General features: G+C 44.3%; 2 protein-coding genes across 4 annotated transcripts in view; both read left to right on the top strand.

The window, feature by feature from the left end:
• klhdc3 (kelch domain containing 3) overlaps positions 1-8,451 on the top strand; it is a 27,460-nt gene extending 19,009 nt beyond the window's left edge. The window contains exons 9-11 of the mRNA XM_047603193.1: positions 1,214-1,287; positions 2,430-2,508; positions 5,677-8,451. Coding sequence (XP_047459149.1) covers positions 1,214-1,287; positions 2,430-2,508; positions 5,677-5,743 — 220 coding nt within the window. The 3' untranslated portion in view covers positions 5,744-8,451. The remainder of the gene's footprint in view (positions 1-1,213; positions 1,288-2,429; positions 2,509-5,676) is intronic.
• npas4l (neuronal PAS domain protein 4 like) lies at positions 6,695-18,956 on the top strand. Of its 3 annotated transcripts, none has more exons than XM_047603192.1 (10): positions 6,695-6,786; positions 13,858-13,959; positions 14,795-14,958; positions 15,133-15,278; positions 15,362-15,461; positions 15,660-15,921; positions 16,021-16,130; positions 16,319-16,454; positions 16,560-17,839; positions 17,958-18,956. In XM_047603192.1, exons 2-10 carry the CDS (start codon positions 13,883-13,885, stop codon positions 17,984-17,986), a joined length of 2,304 nt encoding a protein of 767 aa, XP_047459148.1. In that variant the 5' UTR covers positions 6,695-6,786; positions 13,858-13,882; the 3' UTR covers positions 17,987-18,956. The 3 variants fall into 3 exon arrangements, with proteins under 3 accessions (XP_047459148.1, XP_047459146.1, XP_047459147.1); XM_047603190.1 differs by lacking the exon at positions 6,695-6,786 and adding an exon at positions 13,358-13,743; XM_047603191.1 differs by lacking the exons at positions 6,695-6,786; positions 13,858-13,959 and having other exon boundaries at positions 13,979-14,958.

Here is an 18,956-nt window from a genome sequence, read left to right as displayed (position 1 = left end):
ACGCGCTGCTGTTATGATTAAAAAGCAGTTATGTGCACTGAGTACACTGAGAGGACAAACTGCCTCGCGGTAATAAATCTTACTAAAAAAGGTCCCAGTCTTTCCTTCCTTTATGCAGTTATTTATCCATGCATCCAGGTTTTGCATATCTATTTTCTCTGGTTTATAAGTTGCGATGAACCAGGTGTGTCACAGGTGTGTGTGCTTGGCCGGGGCAGGAAACAGATGTGCAGTGATATCGATGGCTGCGCAGGTCTGGGGGACTATCAGCACGGGCCAGGCTGCAGTGCTCTACTTCCTGTGGGCTTAAATCATGGCCTCCCATGATAAGGAGAGCAGAGCGCGCTGCTTTTATTGAGACCAATCTGCGACTCCTTCATTACGGAGCCTGGTGACGACGTTGGGCGATAGATGACACTGAAATTACTGATGGTAACTGAATTCCATGGTAATTATGTGTAAGAAGGGAAAACGGTAACGTTGCCACTCTAAGAAGTTGGACTACAAATACAACTGAAGTATGCTGCGTGGATCGTGCTCATTAGTACAGGAAGTTTGAAGGGATAGTTTGGTTTCTTTGAAGTGGGGTTGAATGAGGTACTTACCTATAATCAGTAGGTAGATAGAGTACTTTCAAAAAAAGCCCAGCAATGAACTGCTGTGCAAAAGGTTTACAGTAACATGTATTTTCGTCACCATATAAAAAAAAACAAAGCTGTATGATTTAAAGATACTAAGTGCGTTAAGTGCACAGCCTTATTTTCTTGTCAGCCTTTTCCAACGGGGAACTGAAGCTGTTATCTTACCGGTGCCAGAGTTCATTAACAAAAGCAGTGAGTTTTACCGCAGCAGCGGTTGCTGTTCTACCGCTGTGTGACTGTTTAAAATATTAATTTGGATACAAACAAAACAACTGATCAAGGGAGAGGAAGATTAGCGCCTCCCGTAGAGTTTAGCAGAAAGAAACACAGCCTGCTCCTGATCTCGCTTTGTTTCAGGTGTTTTAAAATACATTTCGCTGGGTTCCTCGCTTTGCTTTCATGCCAGTGCTCCTGGCTGCTGCTTAAAAGCTGGAGCGCTGGATGGTGCTGATCACCATCCGCTGTAGATAATACACTAACTAAAGATAAATACCTCTTACAGAGACAGAGGAACACGGTCCCTTTCAGGAGTCGCGTTAATCTTAATCTAATTGCTTCTCTTCTCTTTGCAGCCCCTGTCCAGAGCAAGGAATGGGGGATGAATTTAACCTCATGGATCATTCAGACCTGTATATCTTAGACTTCAGTGAGTATCCCTGATGTTCTCTGTGCTGACGTTGTCATCCACAGTCAAAACATATGTAATGATTAATTATGACAATGTGAAAACTGTGATTAACTTAAGCTCAGTGTTGTCAGGTCTGTGCATATATTCCAATCTTATTTTATTGTATCTTTCTTTTTGCTTGTGTTTCTTTTAAGAGTGTTACTTTTATGTGCAACTAAGCTACTGTGACCAAGTAATTTCCCTTGTGGATCATTAAAGTCTGGGTCTAATTGCTACCTGCACCAGAACCCACTGGTTTTGGGAGCGTAGTCTTCAACGATATAACCAACTAGTTGGTAAATGTATTAGAGCGTTTAGCAGCTAAAAGGCCAGAAATGTCACACAGGAGAAACAGAACAGAGCTAAAGGGGAATGAATATAATAGTTATGTGTGGCAGGCGGCCAGAGACATACCCTCAAATTAAAGCTAATTTAGCCACATAAACGTAAAGGGTTAAATTTTAAATAAGCTATCCCGTCATCTCCTCAGCAAACGCGTATCCTCCTCACAGCTCTGCTTCATGTCGTCCGGGGCCGAGCGCGCCTGGCCTTGGCCCTGCCTCGCGCTATCACATGGGGCACTTCCGTCTCGCGGACCTCCAAATATAGTCAATATCCTGTCTGCGCCGGGGTAGCCTGTAATGCGGTCAGGGCACAGTTTGGATTTTGTGTAGGTGGGCTTACAAAAGGACACAAGGGCCGTATGGGACTGGCAGTACCCAGTGGCATCCCCTGTGGCATACGCCTCCACGTGCCAGTCACGTGTGTCCTCACACTGTTTCTCACCGAACATATGGTGGAACAGACATGACGACGATAGTAAGCGAGAGGAAGTTGTAATTATTATTAGAAAGCAGGCTCGCAATAAGACGGATTGTGTGCGAAGGTTATTTAATACTAGCACCGAATGTTCTCTTACGCGAAACGCTGTTGTTAGTTTCCGCTGTTTTGATGATTTTCACACCATAAAAAGCAAATCTAACCCTTTCATTTGCAGATTCTTAGATCTGACCTGCCTGGCTCCGTTTTGAATTCCCACAGCTGAGATGGATATTCTTAGTCGGAGTGTGATTAGTGCCTATGATCAGCCTGTGACTCATTACCCTTTCTCTTCTTTTCAGGCCCTAATTTGAAGACGTTATGCAAAATAGCTGTTATTCAGTACAGTCTGGAGCAGTCAGGACTCCCACATGATATCAGGTCAGACGAGCACCCTCCTCTCAGACATTAACACCGCTCTGTCGCAGAGCCGACATATTGCTGCTCATGCTGTTTGTATTACGCTCGTCATTGTTGTCTCTCTCCATAATGAGGATGTTTTTCAATGAAGCAAATTATGACTCATTATCCTTCATTTAACTAGTGGCAAGTTTTACTCCCGACTTTTGTCCGACTCTACTTTAAGTCTGTACGTGTACAATTTGGACGTAATTATATCTGAGCTACTGGCATAAAGGTTTGTGTATAGAAAAATGAGACAATCATGAGGAAACATTAGCGTCGTCTGTGCGATGCTTTTAGTTGCTTCATTGTCCCTGTACCCAATTTGCACAATCTCCGTTGTGATGGAGAAGGAAAAACAACTAGGAAGACTGTTTTCTCAGTCTATTCATTCTAATCACAGAAGAGTTATAGTTTTTATGAGCTCCCGAAACTTAACAGAATGTGAGCTAGTTTACAGAGAAGAATAAGAACCAGAATAGTTCATCTCTTTTATGCGATTTCAAATGAATCTTTCTTCTTTGACCTTTGAAACTCCCAGGTTTTAGTTTAGACTGATTCGTTTTTGTCTTTTATCGACAAAAACAGAACTAAACTCAACTGGTTTTGTCAGAGTTCTGTTTTTCCAAACAAATGAAATATTTCTTTAATATGTCTACAATACTAATCCAGAGTCAACCTCTCACTCCTCTGTGCTTTGTTGATCATTATAAAAGAATTACTGGTAATGAGGGGCTCCATCCTAACACAGCTCCAGCCTCTATGAATTACAATCTATAGCTCATTATGTATAAGAATAGGCTGTAAATGCACAAATAAAAACCTGCTGAGATTCGTCACGTCCCACCACCATATGCAGGAGACTGTGATGTCGTCACGCCCGTCTCCTTCCCTGTAATTCATGTGAACACACATAATAAACAATAATTACTCCACAGTCGGTGGTTTGATAAAATTTTTTAAAAAGCCTCATATTAATGAAGTGAAGTAACATTTTTATAAACTTCAAAAGCCGCCGTACTCTAAGTGTCCTGTTGCCATGGCGATCTCACGAGGCAATCCACGCACCTTCCTCTCTTGTTCATGACACCGCACAAAAGTGTGAGGCGGCCACGTTGCTTTAATTACCAAGTGCGATGAAATTGAATTAATAACACGTAATTTCCCTCTTCTCACCGACCGGCTCGAAAAACTGTTTTGACATGTAACTCGCAAGAGAGACTCGGTCGGGACTGATTTGTTGTGATGTCGTAATTAGTGAGTGGAGAAGTTGTGAGAGCTTTGTTAAAGCCCGACTTTCAAAACGTGTACATGCACAACACTAAAAGGTGTGTGTTTTCATGGGTTACCGTTGTCCAGTTTATTCTATGAAGCTGCACATCGATTTTCAAGTGGATTTATTTATTTTTTTTAATTGTACTGTTGTACCGCTGAACCATTTCTCCTAAAACCTCCATGGACGGACTTTGTCAAGCTGATGCAGCTCATTAGGGCAAGTGTGTCTCTAGTTTGAGGGGATTCTTTTTCACGCTGGACCACATGGAACCCGATACTAATTACTCCCCTCAGCCGCTCATTTCTCTCGCACCGTCACTGCCACCTTGCAGGCTCCCCTGCTTTTTTTCGCCGTTCGCATTTGTGTTTCTAACCCTTAAAGAGGGTTTTCAGTGGGGTCACAGGACCCTGGTTAACTCCCTTTTTGCCCCTCGGTGGCATCCCCAGCTCCAGTGCCGATCTTCTCCCTCTCTTAAACGCACACGCGCGCAACGGACAAACGAACAAAGCGGCTGAGAAGGAGCGAGCGTGAAACCGGAGCCAGTGATAACAAACTGGAGCTCAACCTCTGACCTGTCATCAGGTCAACACTAGACCCCGTCGTCAGCTCCTGCTCCTGGAGCTCGAGTTACACATGTCACGCAACCGCTTGATTGTCGGCGCAGTAGGATGGATCATGATGCTTATTTTTTTCAGCTCTCGGTTAATAATAGCGTAAACTTATCCGAGCTAAATAAAATTGATGCAAGCACTGATGCGTATAATTTGGTACAACAGTGTAAAACAGTTTATCGCTAATTGCTAATTCTTCCTCCTACCTACTCGTACAGTAGCTTACTTACTCCCACTGTTTTGGTGCTGTGTGTTCATTGTGCATTCATTCAACCAAGTGCAATATTCAATTTTCCCGATTGATTTGTACATTTTATTTATTTATTTTTATTATTTTACTACAATCCAAGTGCATTATATGTATTTATTCATTCTGGAAGTGTTCTTGTTTTTGCACTAAAGGGGAGATGTTCTCTCCAATAGAGGGTAAGCACTGATGTCACTGCTGAACATGCCCCCCTTTAGTGGCAAAACCATGGTGACATATATCAGTAAATACAGCGAGACCGAGGAAAATGTGGATTAATTAGATCAAATTAAGGACAATTGGACTCGACAATGATCCATACGAACTAGTGTGGATTTGGAAAAGTGGATAAGCCTCAGTTTCAGTTTTAGGTCATTTCAGTTATGATAAATGGAGCTAAATTAAAGATGCTAATGCTACTGAGAAGTAACATCATATACATACAATACTGTTGCGTCCAACAGGACGTTAAAAGGGTGACGAGGAGTCATCACAAATATTCCATTTATCGATTTATTATTATTTCTTGTTGGGACTGAAATAGTTACTGTCGCCCGTAACTACGCCAAAACAACAACCGTTTATCTGACAGCCCTCCAGAACTTATGACTTCATTCAAAAATACAGCATAAATTAATATTACCTGACACTAAATGTGAACCACAACACCAGGTTTCTGTGCCTGGATTGCAAACGTTTTCTTCGTAATGCAGAGAATCCATTTACTTACTTCAGCAGATGTTTTTCAAATCTGTTGGTTCAGTCAATCGCACAACAGCTCTTCACCTTTTTTTTTAAATTAATTTTACAATTTAGACGCTGTTAAAGCCTGTGATTCAAACTAATGCTGCTAATCTCCATCATGTTCAACTGTCACTCTTTGCCACTCAGTCGCCGTAACCACGGAGACTTCGCTTACTGTGATGTCACGTGCACGTTCATACTGTCTATTTCGTTGTATGCTGAGATACGATGACAATGAAACTCAGTTCTATTGTGTGTTTTCTCCTCAGGTGGGAACTGGCGGCCATGACGACCAACAGCAACATCAGCAGGCCCATCTTCTCCTCCCATGGCTGACGCAGCTGAATGTGAAGCAGAACCAGAACTCTGTTTCCGAACACACGGGCTCTTATCTTTCTAATCAACCGAGCCCCGCAGGACCTTTTTTTTGTATAGCCTGGATCTGCATCCGGTTTGTTCTCCACATTCTACAGCGACTTCACTACCGACCAAAACACCCTACGTTAAGACTTCTTCGGACGCCGTGTCCTGGGGGACGCTTTAACCCTCGAGACACCGGTCGCCTCTTCACCTTCTACTCTTCTTCTTTCTAGCCTCTCTAGAAATCCAATCAGCCTATGATAATCATAGACTTCTAATCTTAAGCACAGGAAGAAACGAGAACTTCAGCCAAAGGTCTTGAGAGCTAACGTGGACGTTGAGGACATCGTACGGATGTCGGACTCAATGGACCTCCCCTGAGGGACGAATATGAATCTTCTGTTGCTGATATGAAGAGACTGGGACGTTGCCGCTCTAAGTTAACCATAAAAACCACGTAGAGCTACCGTGACGTGACCGTGTGCAGACTAAGGCTAATTTATTACACTGGTGTTTAAATTGCTATTGCTATTTTACCTTACTACATTATCACTTAAACGGCACCCGCTGCTCTCCAGTGTCTCTAAAGGTAACTCGCAAGGTAAGTGAAGAAAACCTTGTACAACGCGTCCGTCTACCTCCCTCAACTCAATAGCATGTGTCATCGGTTCTTTTACACATTAGACGCTGATTTTTTTTTTTTTTGCCCCCCTCAGAAAGAAAGGCCTTGTCACAGGGAAGCTGGTATTTGTGATGTCTCACCTGCCACACCGCTCTCCTGAACGCCTCACGTTTTTTTTTTTTTTTGTTGTCAGTGCCAAATAATTAAGGGATGCAAATATATACTGTGTCCGCGTAAGCACGTGCTCCCGTCCACGCAAAGCTCCAGGCCACACGCTTCAGTTTACTCATTGTCGTGTCTTTTTTCTTTTATATAGACAATCCTACAGAGACGGGCTTAGGAAAGAGCGCACGCAGTACGAGCAAAGATGAACCCGAGCAGACGATGTTACAAGCGCGTAAGGGCTCTTCCCTTTTCGAAAGAAAAAACTGCTGGGACTTGTTCAGTTTGGGGGGTTTGTTTATTCGGGAGAGGGGGAGGGGGTTGTTTTATTCGAATAATTACACATTTTTAGAACAAAAATATTGAAAGCGGTGGTGGTGGTTTTTAAAATTGTAGCGACATTTATATTAGTTAAAGGTCATATTCTACATTTTTGCTGTTGTCAACAAATCCCATTAAAAACAAAAGAAGCGAGCTGCGTCTTCTCCGTCACGCTCCTCCCCTTCTTGTAGCTGTCGGCGCCAAAATATTTGTTCCAGTAACGACCAGTTAAACGGGAGTAAATTGTTGGGGAGGGGGGGGTTGATTTTTAATGGATTTGGTGCTCGGTGTGTGTACTTACAGCAGGAAGAGGGTGTGCTTCTGATCATGTATGTGTTTATATTCCAGTTGACTGAGAGATACATCAGGCTGGATACACAGACAATCCTTGTTAGTTGAATTGTTGTTTGGTTGTGGTCTTTGTTGACAATAAAAATATGGAATAAAAAAATATTTAAAAAAAAGCGATAATCTCTGAATCATAAAGTAATCCAGCGAGACTTGCTGAAGACTTGTTTCAATTTTATATGTATCTTTTCCCAGGCAGTACAAAAAACCCTAAACTCAGCAAAAGTTAGATGAAAATACAAACTTTGTTACCAAAAGCCCATGAGCAGTATTAATGATTTCCTTTCTATCCTGCCAGACTGACAAAAAATAAATAAACAAATAAATAAAAAAACGGGGGCTCTTGGTCCCAGACGTCAAGATTTAATAACCTACATAATAAATGTTTACAAATCTGTCATGCAAAACGGTGTAAAACAATCTTAAAGTCAGCAGCTAATCGTGAGAGGAGACACGTTTTTGTCTAGACTCCGGAGGTGATGTGTGTTTTTTTTCTTCCCCAGCCGACTGTATTCCCAGACCAGCGGTGACAAAAGTGACGAGTCTTATGCCCTCTGCATCGCACGGTCACATGTTATTCACTTCGCTACCTGGGCGATACCACGGCTAATACAGCGAAACCACGGCTAATTCCCCGAAACAAAAAAACAAAGGTGAACAAATCAAATTCTGTCTGTTCACTTCTTTTTCTTTTGTCTCTCTTTGTTACGTGTGAACACGACACTACGATGTTGGAATAAAAAGACCTCCCTCAGCGACAGTCGCTCACTTACCTCCAGTAAATCGATGCTAAAGACGTGTGTCCTCGATATTCTTGGGTTCCGCTTTTTTTTAACGGCGGTGATGTAAAGGACGCGGCTCCTCCTGTCCTCTAGCGGGAAGTAGTTTAACCACTTCGCTCTGTTGCCCGAAGAAGCAACCGAGGAAAATCTGACGTCCGCGTTTAAGATTTGTGGCTCCCGCTCACGGCGGACGTGCTCGGTGTGAGCGGGAGTTTTGTTTTTCATGCCATTAAGTGTTCTTGATCTTTTAGGGCTTAAATAAATTGTTTTTAATTCATAAATAAAGAATGCTCAGAAGAAAAAAAAACAACAGAACAAAGTGCGGAGTATAAACCGAGTCCTCCTGGTGCATACTGATTGTATTCAACTGACATATTTTCTTCGAGATCAGGACTTCCTGTGTAATATGCTTTACAACTGTATCAATAATAAACCTGAGACACTTTTGAGTTGTATCCATTTGTGATTTCTAAAGCTTTTTAACGTCTATTGAATCCACTCTTCCCCCATTTCCCCAGTGAAATGTACAAATCTGCAACACAGGATCCACCCCTGTGCTTGGCAGTATCCAGAGATCACCTCATCATACAGCCACAACATTAAAACCACCCAACATCTTCTGACAATTCAATGTCCTGCTGGAAAAACCTTGGATCTGGCATTAGTGTGGAGGTTACTTAGATATGTACCACCCACCCCATAGCAATGACACTCCTTGATGAAGGAGTAGGATCCAGCCCGACACTTCTAAAAATGGTTTAGGAACAAGTCAAAAAAAAAAAAACATAACAAAAAAACTCAAACTTGAAGAACAGCACAAGGTGTTGACCTGGCCTCCAAATTCACTAGATCCCAAACTGATCATGTATCTGTGGGATGATCCACAGAGGACCCTCCCCTCAACCCACAGGACCCAAAGCGGGGGTCATAATGTTATGCCTGATGGAAAGAAACACATAAGGTTTGCTTAGATGGTCTTTTGTAAACCTCTGAATGTTCTGGGTTTTGTGGTGAGGATGCATGAGGACGTTTCTTCATGTTGCTGTTGTGTTACTTTGAAAAATCTCCCTAAAAGTCAAACAGCAGTTCTTAGGTCTGTCTCAGTTTTTTTGTTGTTCTTGACCTAGACTTTTCCCGTTAACTGCTACTTCTTCATTACGTTACAAACATATAAACTACCTGGAAACTCTTTGTTGTCCGCTTAACACCAAGCTTTCCTTAGTAGGTGTCAATTATTTCAAAGTGTCAGGCAACTGATCAGGTGAAGCCGTCGCTGCTGATGACTAGAACAAGGTTTAAGTGTTTGTAAAGTTTTTTTTTTTTTTTTTAATCTCTTGACCTTTCCTGGGGATTACGGCGAAACAAGCTACAACTCTTAACAGGCTAAATAAGGTGTGAAGCCCTATTAAGAGTTACTATCTGAGAGCTCTGCGTGGTGCTCTTTTCATTTTCACACTCAAAAATATATCCTTAAGAATTTGAAAAGAGCGTTTCATTTTTTTGATGTGAAGACTTGTAGATATCAGTTCATGTAATCTGGCTTTAGAATGAATTTGAAAGTGCAAAAATGATATTGAAGACTTAAACTGCGATTTTTCCTATAAAAGTAACAGCTATTCGGAGATTTCACGCAGTTTTAGTGAGAGTTGTGGACATAACACGACACTTAGACCTAGAACTACTACTAAACTTCATTACATGTAAACATTTCCTTAACGTACTTGTACTTTCTTGCACTAAACCAAAGGGAAACATTTTGGAGTTGTTGTTATTTGCAGGTTGACACAGTGTTGTGTTGCTAGTCCGACCCCCTTGAGATCAAACTACTGGGCTGAATGAGTCCGACACTCCCTGATATAAAAGAACAAACTAAAACTAGACTTGTAGAGTTTCTTGAAGGTGTTTCACTGAGAACCTTCACCTTCTACTTTATTGACTATTTGCAGAGTCAGTTTCCCAAACGTTTGCATGCCTTTTGTTGCCGTTCTGCAGCTTGATCTGTTAAAATGACGTCGTGGATCCTAAAAGCATTTGAGCCTCTTCATGTTTAGATGAAGAATCTGGAATCGTGGGTGAAATATATATTATTTATTCAGTGCGTCCAACATGAAACCTCGCTCTCAGACGCTCTGAACTGACACCTTCACAAACCTAAAACAAAGGTGGATTCAGAACACTGCTGCATTTTTTTTTTTTTTATTATATATTTGTGCGTTTCCCCCGTCTCCTCTGTAAGTAAAAGCTTTCTCTTCTCCCCGGACTGAAATTGCCACTAACATGCAAAGCAGTGCGGAGGAGAGGAGATCAAAAGATGAATAGCTCGAGGCTTCAAGTGAACCCCATGTGCCGCAAAATTGTGCGCTTTTAAGTAAATTAAAATGACAAAATAGAACACTAATGACGGGTGTCGGTGATCCCCGATTGTTGTGCGCGTGAATTTCTAATGGCTGGAGTTATTTTTGTTATTAACTACATGTTTCGACTACTTTAGATGTGAAAAGCCCCCCCTCACCCACCCACCCACCCAACCCCCCTCTTATTCTATGAAGTCTCTTTGAGCTACTGTACTGTATACGGCGCTTATTAGTTCCCTTTGAACCCCGCACTTTTCTGCTTCCTGCTGTTAAAAAACAAAAAAAAGAAGAAGGCACATCTATCCCAGTCGGCCTGTCCGTCTGATAGCCCTCACGTCTACTCCACTTGATATGTCGGGGAGTCATGGTGCCACCTCCCCTCCCTTAGTGGGGCTCAGACTTCCTAATGGGTCGCGTGTGGCTGCTTTAGGGGGTGTGGGGGGGGGTCCCCATCAGCAGTGAGCGTCTCGCCCCGAACCCCAGCTCCAGGATTTCGAACCCCGTCCACGCGGCGGTGGCCTGGCAGTTTGCTCCTGTCTGTCACCAGCCCCGCGCTATAAAGCCAGCGTTATCTGCAGTGTTAAGTGCAGGCCACAGACGGAGGGTCAGCTTAAAGCGAGGCAGCAGAGACACCCTGTCCCGCCTGGTCGCGCCGCACACAGGAAGCAGGGCCATAGTGTCTGGCCCCCGGAGCCTCTCCTCGCAGGCGCTAATGCTGGTTGGGAGTCGTGGTAGGTGGAGAGGGGGCTCAGCCAAATTACGCTCTAATTTCCCTTCAGCACTCAGAGGATCCCAGCGGCCCTTGAGAATCAGACTGAGGATTTGTCCAGAGTGATTTGTTTTGTCTTGTCCTGCCCCGTATCGCCGTTCAGGTCCCTCACTCAAGTTCTAGTTCTGTGCTCCCGGCCTCGTTGAGGTCGCTAAATTGGGGGATTTAGGGAGAAGAGGCACTGAACGAGCACGAGCCCTCAGAAGATAGACGGCAACAATGAGCTGCAGGCTTCCACTAAGATGACTTTCAGTTTATAAAATGCTTTAGTCATGTTTTGCTGTAATCTTTTCGTCTGCTAAAGCGGCTAATTTTGTGCGGGCGACCGAGCGGCCCGCTGTCAGTGCGTCACGTTCGCAGACCTGTAGCTTAATTCACTTCCAGCAGGGGTTTAATTTAGTGACTAATACGCACGCAGTCAAAGCCCTTTGAAGACAAACCGCTCACCGCCTCAGAGGTCTGCTCAGAAATGAAACAATGATGCACCAAGCTGGGTTGTTTTTTTGTTTTTCTTTTGTTTTTCTGACGACGACCGAACAGTGACGACACAAAAGTTCAAACTCTGTGCTCGAGCCTGTTTCAAAGCGCAGAAAGAGAAATTTTGAAACACAATAACAACTTGAAGGATGCATTCAAGAGTTGGGGAAGTCTGGGAGATTATTTTATGTGCCTCATTTGTTCTTTAAACAACACCATGTTTGTTGGAGTAGTTAAAAACCGTTGCATTGTTTTGTTGTGAACGCAGCTCTGTTATCAGACAAGAAGTAGGTACAGAAAGTTTGTAGTAAATCTAGTAAAGATTTTTTCTAATGTTAGCTTTTAAGTATTTAAGTTGCAGTAGATGAAATCACTGAAGCGGAGGAGACAGCACACAGCAGATATAAGATATATATCATGATGTGGAAAACCTAGAATCTTCAGGGACTTATTGTTTCACTATTCAGCTCCAATACTGGGACCTAAATCTTCCATTTGGCTGCATGTCTGAGACATATTTAACATATAAATTGATTAGAACCTAATTTTCACTTATGAGTGTGACACTTATTGCTCTATAAGATGGTAAAGTACCAATGTTTGGTCATATGCTTTTACTCCATGTCATTTTTATGCACCGCTACCCATTCAAAAATCCAAATAATGAGTCTAATTGTATTTCAGATGAACAGTTTATTCATAAACCATCTAACAACGCCTTCTCTATAGAGCCTATAGAACATGTAGTGTTTCCTTACTTGGTGTGAACTCAGATCTTTGTGTTCAGATTCATCGTGTGTCAGTTTTATGCTACCTAGACCTCATTTACTTCACATTTTTAATATATTGTTAAAGATTGAACCACTGGCTTCCAGTCTTTTTTTTTTTAAGTCTTGTTAACTGATGCCTGTGAGCTGTAGACCCACAACAAGCAACAAAACACACACTAAACAAAGATCACAGAAAAGTCAGAATAATGCAATTTAATACTCTTTTTAAATTGTTGCTTACTTGTATATTATTTCCTTCCCCATTAATCATGTCGGGACCCCTCAGATTTATCTTGTGACCCTCGGGAGGGGCCGACCCCCGAGGCAGCAGACCGCTGGAGTAAACTAACTGTAAATAAAGTGGTTAAAGTGAGCTGCACCCCATTATATCTACTCATTTATTTTATTTATGTGTTCATATCCCACTGTACCTTTAGTAGTAGTGTTTGATTTGATTTTCATGAATGAATGCAGCAGTGTTGAAACCAGCTTTAAAGTGATTCCAATGTGTGGATGAAATTCATAGTTTATTTATTTGGCTCAGGTCAAGTCTTCGATGAGAGGGCTGTTTCAGGGTGAATGAAGACAGCCAGAGACTTGATGCTTCCTCTTCGGGTGCATTTGTAGAGTTTGCCTGGGGCTCTTCACATGGATCTAATCACTGCACTTACAGCAAGTCCACATCTAGTGCACTTATATTTTACTTGAGCACTTTTACCACGTCCACTCTATCTGACACCAGCGAAAATAAAGCCGATTAGGATTTTAAAAATCCTTCATACCATGAGTGATATAAAATATAATGAACTGCGACATAATAAAGTGACAATATGTTGATATATCAGCTCAGTCAGGGACAAAATTGACAATTTGATACTGATTTTTCTTTTTCCTTTTTTAATGCTCCTGTTATAAGTTCATGCTAAAGTTTCATCACTGACCAACTCTCCCATGTGGTGTTTGCTGAGTTTTTTTTTTTTTTTTTCTTATTTAACACCGTGTGCTCGCATTACCGGTCACTCACTACCTGCAAATGACCGAAGTGTCTCCACATCTACGCATGCGAAACATCACAGCCTCCTCAGCTCTCTCCGTCTATTTTAACGACATCTCGCATCATCTCCGCTTTAATTCGCCGAGGCGGACCCGTGCGTCCAGTCTCTCGGGTTATTTTTAGGGCTCCGTCCACTAAATATAACTCGGCCGTTTGTCACCGCGTCACAACAGCTAACAGTCTCCCGTTCAGCTTCTGTCTCCTCTCCACCGGCTGAGTTGGATGAGAGGTGTCGTTTTTTTTTTTTTTTTTATGCTATATAAAAGGAGGAACGCGCACAAAAGGCGCTCGACACTCACCATCCCGAGTGCGCAGAGGTAGGAGAAGGACACATGAGGATAACTTTCAGTTTGCATAACCAGCTTTTACTGATACAGGAACTTTGGATGTTTACTTTGAAAAGGCTGCTAAACGTTAATTATATCTTTCAGGTATTGCAGCAACATCTGCTCAAAAATGACTTCCTGGTGCAGCTCCTGCGCCTCTCTCCATCTGCCCGAGGATCCCCGCGGCTCGGTCTGCAGGAGGTTCAGGTCAGTGCAGCTCCTCTTCTCCTCCTCCTCCTCCTCCCCACGTCCTCTAGTGGCTGAGGCAGCACATGGCTGCCGAGGAGAACGTTCAAGCCCAACTCTGCACGCTCAACAGGGAGCAACTAATCCAGTTTTCTCCAGTGTGCAGTCTACTAACTGTATATGTGATACATACTGATCCGAGCACAATGGACGCTGCCAGCCCAGTTTATTAAAAAGAATCAAGCTGTTTAAAAGCTTCTAGCAGCGTCGACCCTGAAAATCACTGATGAATGCGGAGTCGTTTTTACTATTATTTGTCATTCAAAGCGCTCGGTTTAACATTTGCACTGTGTCCTTAAAAAAAATGCACGATTGACAGACTGGGATGATTCTCCTTTTGTGGCACTCTGTGTGTCCTTGTGACGTGGGGCGCCCCACTCAGAGGACACCCACTTTATAAGGCAATGAAGGGAGCATCAGAAGCCCAGCCTCCTCTTTGTGTGTGACGCCCACGCTGAAGCCCTGGCGGCTATAAAAGCCCCGGCTCTCAGCGGATGGGCCCACACTGATACCGATCACACAGGCTACCGAGAGCCCTCGTTTCTGTTGCTGGCACGGCAGCCTCCTCGTATCAGCCGTTTCCATAGGAACCCTCGATATTCAAAGTCGGCTTTAGCTCGCCGTGGAAAGAGAGGCCGGATCAATTCATCGGTTTATTGGATTATTATGGAGGAGAGCGACCTGAGATCGTTGTTATGAACCACGAGTGCGGCAGCAGAGAAAAGTTTTCCTCCCCGAATTTTCTTTCTCGAGTTTTTCCCCGACCTCTGACTCCGGCGAACATGGTCTCTCACAGATCCACCAAGGGAGCATCCAAAGCCCGGCGGGACCACATCAATCATGAGATCAGGAATATGCGGGCTCTCTTGCCCGTCACCCAGGAGGACCAGGAGCGCCTCTCCTACCTTCACTCCATGGCCGCCATCTGCACCTACATCAGGAAGTCTGTTCTCTTCCAGGGTAAGTTCTTCAGCTTGCACTTCTTTGATACCGCAGAACTTTTGATCAGCATTCAGGCTGCGTCACCCTCAAACAAAAGCGGGATCAAGTTCACAGCATCGTAGGAACAAAGGATAAGAGATGAGACGACCTGCAGAGATGCATAACCGGTTGACTCCCTCTCTCCTCTCTAAGGGCTTCCAGCTGGGGACGCTCCGCTCTGCTCTCTGCCGTACGAGGCCTTTCTTCAGGCTCTGCACGGCTTCATCCTCGTCACAACGGCGCAGGGCAGGCTCGTCTACGTGTCGGAGAATGTGTCTGAGTATCTCGGCATTTCCATGGTGAGCGTTTTGGTCGAACACTGAGGCAAATTCGGTCTTTGTCGTGGCGTGTTTTAACCCTCAGATTAATGTCGCTTTTCCAGATAGACGTGCTTCAGGGAGACACAGTATACGACATGGTGGAGCGCTCTGATGCTGATATTGTTAAGTCAAACCTGGACATCGAGAAGAACATGACGTCAGGTAACCTGGGTGCTTTATTGTGTGTAACTGATCTCAAATGTAAACCTCCTCAGGTGGCCTCTTGTTGACTGTGTGGTTAGGTTTCTATTCTGAACCAATTTCCCATAAAATCTAAGCTGCAGAAGTTGAAAATCTACCGAAAATGTTAAGAGCACTCCTTTTAAACTATCTAACTCGAGCTCTGGTTCCTTCCTGCAGAGAGGAGCTTTATATGTTGCATGCAAACCTCAAAGGCCTTCAAGATGCAGCACGGCGGCTGCTGCTCCATGCTGGTCAGGGGGAGCTTCCGGTTCACCCCTCAGCCCTGTCCGTCCTCGTCCTCCTCCTCCTCCGCTGAGCCTCTGTTCGTGGCCATCTGCACCCCCACGGTGAACCGCCTGAGAAGCGCGGACTCCCACTGGTGTCACAGCTTCTGCAGCACCCACAGGCTGGACATGAGCTTCACTCAGCTCTCAGACAGGTACATTCACACACCCTCCTTCGAACGGATGAAATAAAAGAAAAGAAAAAATGCTCTCGTACCAGTTACTGACTATTTTTTCATGATTTTCCTCTTCAGCGTTTCGTGTCTGTTGGGGTACTCGGCTGAGGAAATGAGCGGTCGATCGTGGTACAGTCTCGTCCACCCTGAGGATCTATCGCTGAGTGCAGATTCCCATCGAAGTTTGGGTAAGTGTTCTAATCCAGCGCAGGCTCGCGCAGCTCGCACATCTAAAACTCGGATGAAGTATTTTTAGCTCATTCAGTAACTATCATCATCATTTATTCATAGCGCACCCAGGAGCTTTCAGTTAGGGATGCTGGTGGAAATGTAATTAAATTGTGCTTTTATTACAACCGTGAGTGTTTTCTTCCAGTGCAGGCAGATGAAGGCTTCCAGGTGGAGATGGTGCTGAGGCTCCAGCGCACGGATCTGTCGTGGACTTGGCTCTACATTCGGGCTAACAAGGACTCCGAGCGTCACGCCATCAGCTGCACTAACTTCATCATCAGGTGTGTTGAACCTCTACAGTGAGCTGACAGTGTAAGAGAGAGTTTTTCGGTGTTAAAAAAAAAAAGAAAAAAAGATTGACTTGTAACACGTTCTCTTCTTTGCAGCGAAACCGAGGCCAAATTTCTGCAGAAGAAAATCAGCAGCGAAGCCTTCAGGCCGTCGTCTCTGACAAATTCTTCTCACCAGGCGCCCCAGACTCCCAGCTACAGCGCTAAAGGTTTTAAAAGGCTGAGGACGTCTAACAGCCAAAGTGAGGAGTCGTGTTCCAGAGCTCGGAGAGAGTCTGTTCAAGATGTGTGCTACGTGGCCTCCTCCCAAGGCAACAGCTCACCTGTTCCCATGGGTGACAGCCCATCTCTGCTCATCCCTCCTTACAGTCCCTCCTCCTCCTCCTCCTCCTCCTCCTCCTACTCCTCCTACTCACCTCTGCAGCCAGAGGAGCTCAGCCATGACCTCCTGATGGATGTGTGTGAATGCACAGATCGGCTGCTGTCCTCCCCCGAGGGCTCTCCCTCCTATTACTCCTTCCCGGAGGCAGGGCTCTGTCACCAGTCGCCCTCCGACTCCGTCCCTGCAGCCGCCGAACCCACCTTCGACCAGGGGGCCTTCGGCGCGCTCAGTACCCACTCCCCTTTCTCCTCCTCGTCCCCATCCTACGACTTCCAGCCTTGCGCGTCCAACGCCCGATTAGTTCCGGACTGCCAGTCTGCGTCTGACGCGTGCGAGAGCTCGGCGGACTGTGCCCTGCACCCAGACGATTTCGGCCTTCTCGAGCAGCCACAAGGAGGCGCCCTCGTCCAGCTGCATCACGTCGTTCCCCATGAGTTGCCCATGCATTCCAATCTCCTCACCCCCGGCCAGTCGCCCGCATCCACGGAGCCTAACCCGTACAACGAGAGGGAGCAGGCTGAGATCAGCATTCTGGCTCAGCAGATCTCCTCCCTGGCCAGCAGCTTCGACCTGCACCACACCCTGAATCCCCTGCAAAATGCGGTGCAGCCTGCGGCCACCGACGTCCTCCCCTCGGCTTGCGACTGGCCCCGTAGCCCTCCTCTCCCTGCGAGCCTTCTTCCCAAGCGTCAAGTGATCCTCGATTACGGCGTGTTTGACAGCATCCTGAAGGACCTGAACATACTCCAGTGGAAAAGCAGCACATCCCACCCCGGACGTATTTGCTGCAACTACCAGCAAGGGTTGGTGTGCAGCAGGAACGGGTCCCATCATCTGCATGAAGAGACCCTCAGGCTCATCGCAGAGGACCCTCTGCCTGTAGAGCACTTCACCACAGGCAGTATGGATCCCTTCAGTTTGCAGTTGGGACACCATGACCAAAACACTGGGTTGCATCAACTCAACCACTACATACAGAGCAGTCTTCAGCAAGGTAATGTCCCCCCAAACACCTCAGCAACTGAACCAGCGACTTCCTGCTTTTTCATATTGAATGTTTACATATATCAAACATTAACTTTTCATTAATTTCATTTCCTGTCTCCCTCCAGATGGATTTGCTGAAGAAAACCTGTACTGACATAAGTCTGTGACTTACTGTGCTACACCTTGTATGACATATTGTCAATGGGCAATCTTCCGCCGCTGGATTCAAAGAAGAATGCAGGCAAAGACATTCAAAGGACTTCTTTGCTAAGACACTGTTTCCCCCAAAATGACTTATCTCTGAATGTAAAAAAAAAATACTAAAGTGGATTCTGTGTTGTCCCAGCAATGCAGCTTTGTCTTAATTTCTAAACGGGACTGTCAGGCTTGTTCTAGCTGGTTCTGCTGATGTCTTACATTTTATGAAAGGAGAGAAGGTACTTTTTAAAAAAACACGTACACGCTGAAATGGAGGTATATATTTTTCTTCTATTACTGAGTGACCACAGTTTACTATTGAGCACTTTATCAATGTCACGTTGCCACAAGAATTTTATAAACGAGAAGATGTGCCGATTTAAAGGAATATTACCTAGAAGTCAGAGCTACCTGGATGAGCTTTAACACATAGATCATTCCTTATAATGACGAAGCATTTGTAAATACTTCTTTTTTTTGTTTGTTTGTTTGTTTTTGTGCCTTAAGACGTGGAGGGAAGAACCGTACTGGTTTGCTAAAGATAATAATGTTTCTATTCCTGATTTCTTCTTAGTGTCTTATTAGTTTTCGTGCTATGCCATTAACGATAACCTCGGAAACAAGGATATAGTGAAGACGATTGTAAACTGAGAACCTACCTCACCGGCGCAGCTAAAAACATTCCAAGTCTGAGTTATGTTCATGAATTGTATTTATTTGGTTTTGAACACACTGAACTTTACTTTAACCTCACTTACTCGTGTTAAAAATGTTTTATTTAACTGTTGTATGAGTCTTAAACTTAATTCATTCCATATTTGATTTTTTTTTCATGGTACTTCAAACTCTAAATGTTTAAATGTGTTATTGTGTCCTTCTTGTTTAAAATGCCTGAAATGTGAATAAATCCAATGAAACCACATAAA

Source organism: Mugil cephalus, chromosome 13 (assembly GCF_022458985.1).
Source record: "Mugil cephalus isolate CIBA_MC_2020 chromosome 13, CIBA_Mcephalus_1.1, whole genome shotgun sequence".
NCBI classification, from domain to species: domain Eukaryota; kingdom Metazoa; phylum Chordata; class Actinopteri; order Mugiliformes; family Mugilidae; genus Mugil; species Mugil cephalus.
This window is presented reverse-complemented; position numbering and strand designations above follow the sequence as displayed.

Bases quoted from the DNA above. Each gene is read 5' to 3' on its own strand.
- npas4l (XM_047603190.1), top strand. From the start codon at position 13,649: ATGAGAGGTGTCGTTTTTTTTTTTTTTTTTATGCTATATAAAAGGAGG. The intron at 15,922-16,020 runs GTACATTCACAC...TTTCCTCTTCAG, and splicing joins TTCACTCAGCTCTCAGACAG to CGTTTCGTGTCTGTTGGGGT. The intron at 16,131-16,318 runs GTAAGTGTTCTA...GTTTTCTTCCAG, and splicing joins AGATTCCCATCGAAGTTTGG to TGCAGGCAGATGAAGGCTTC.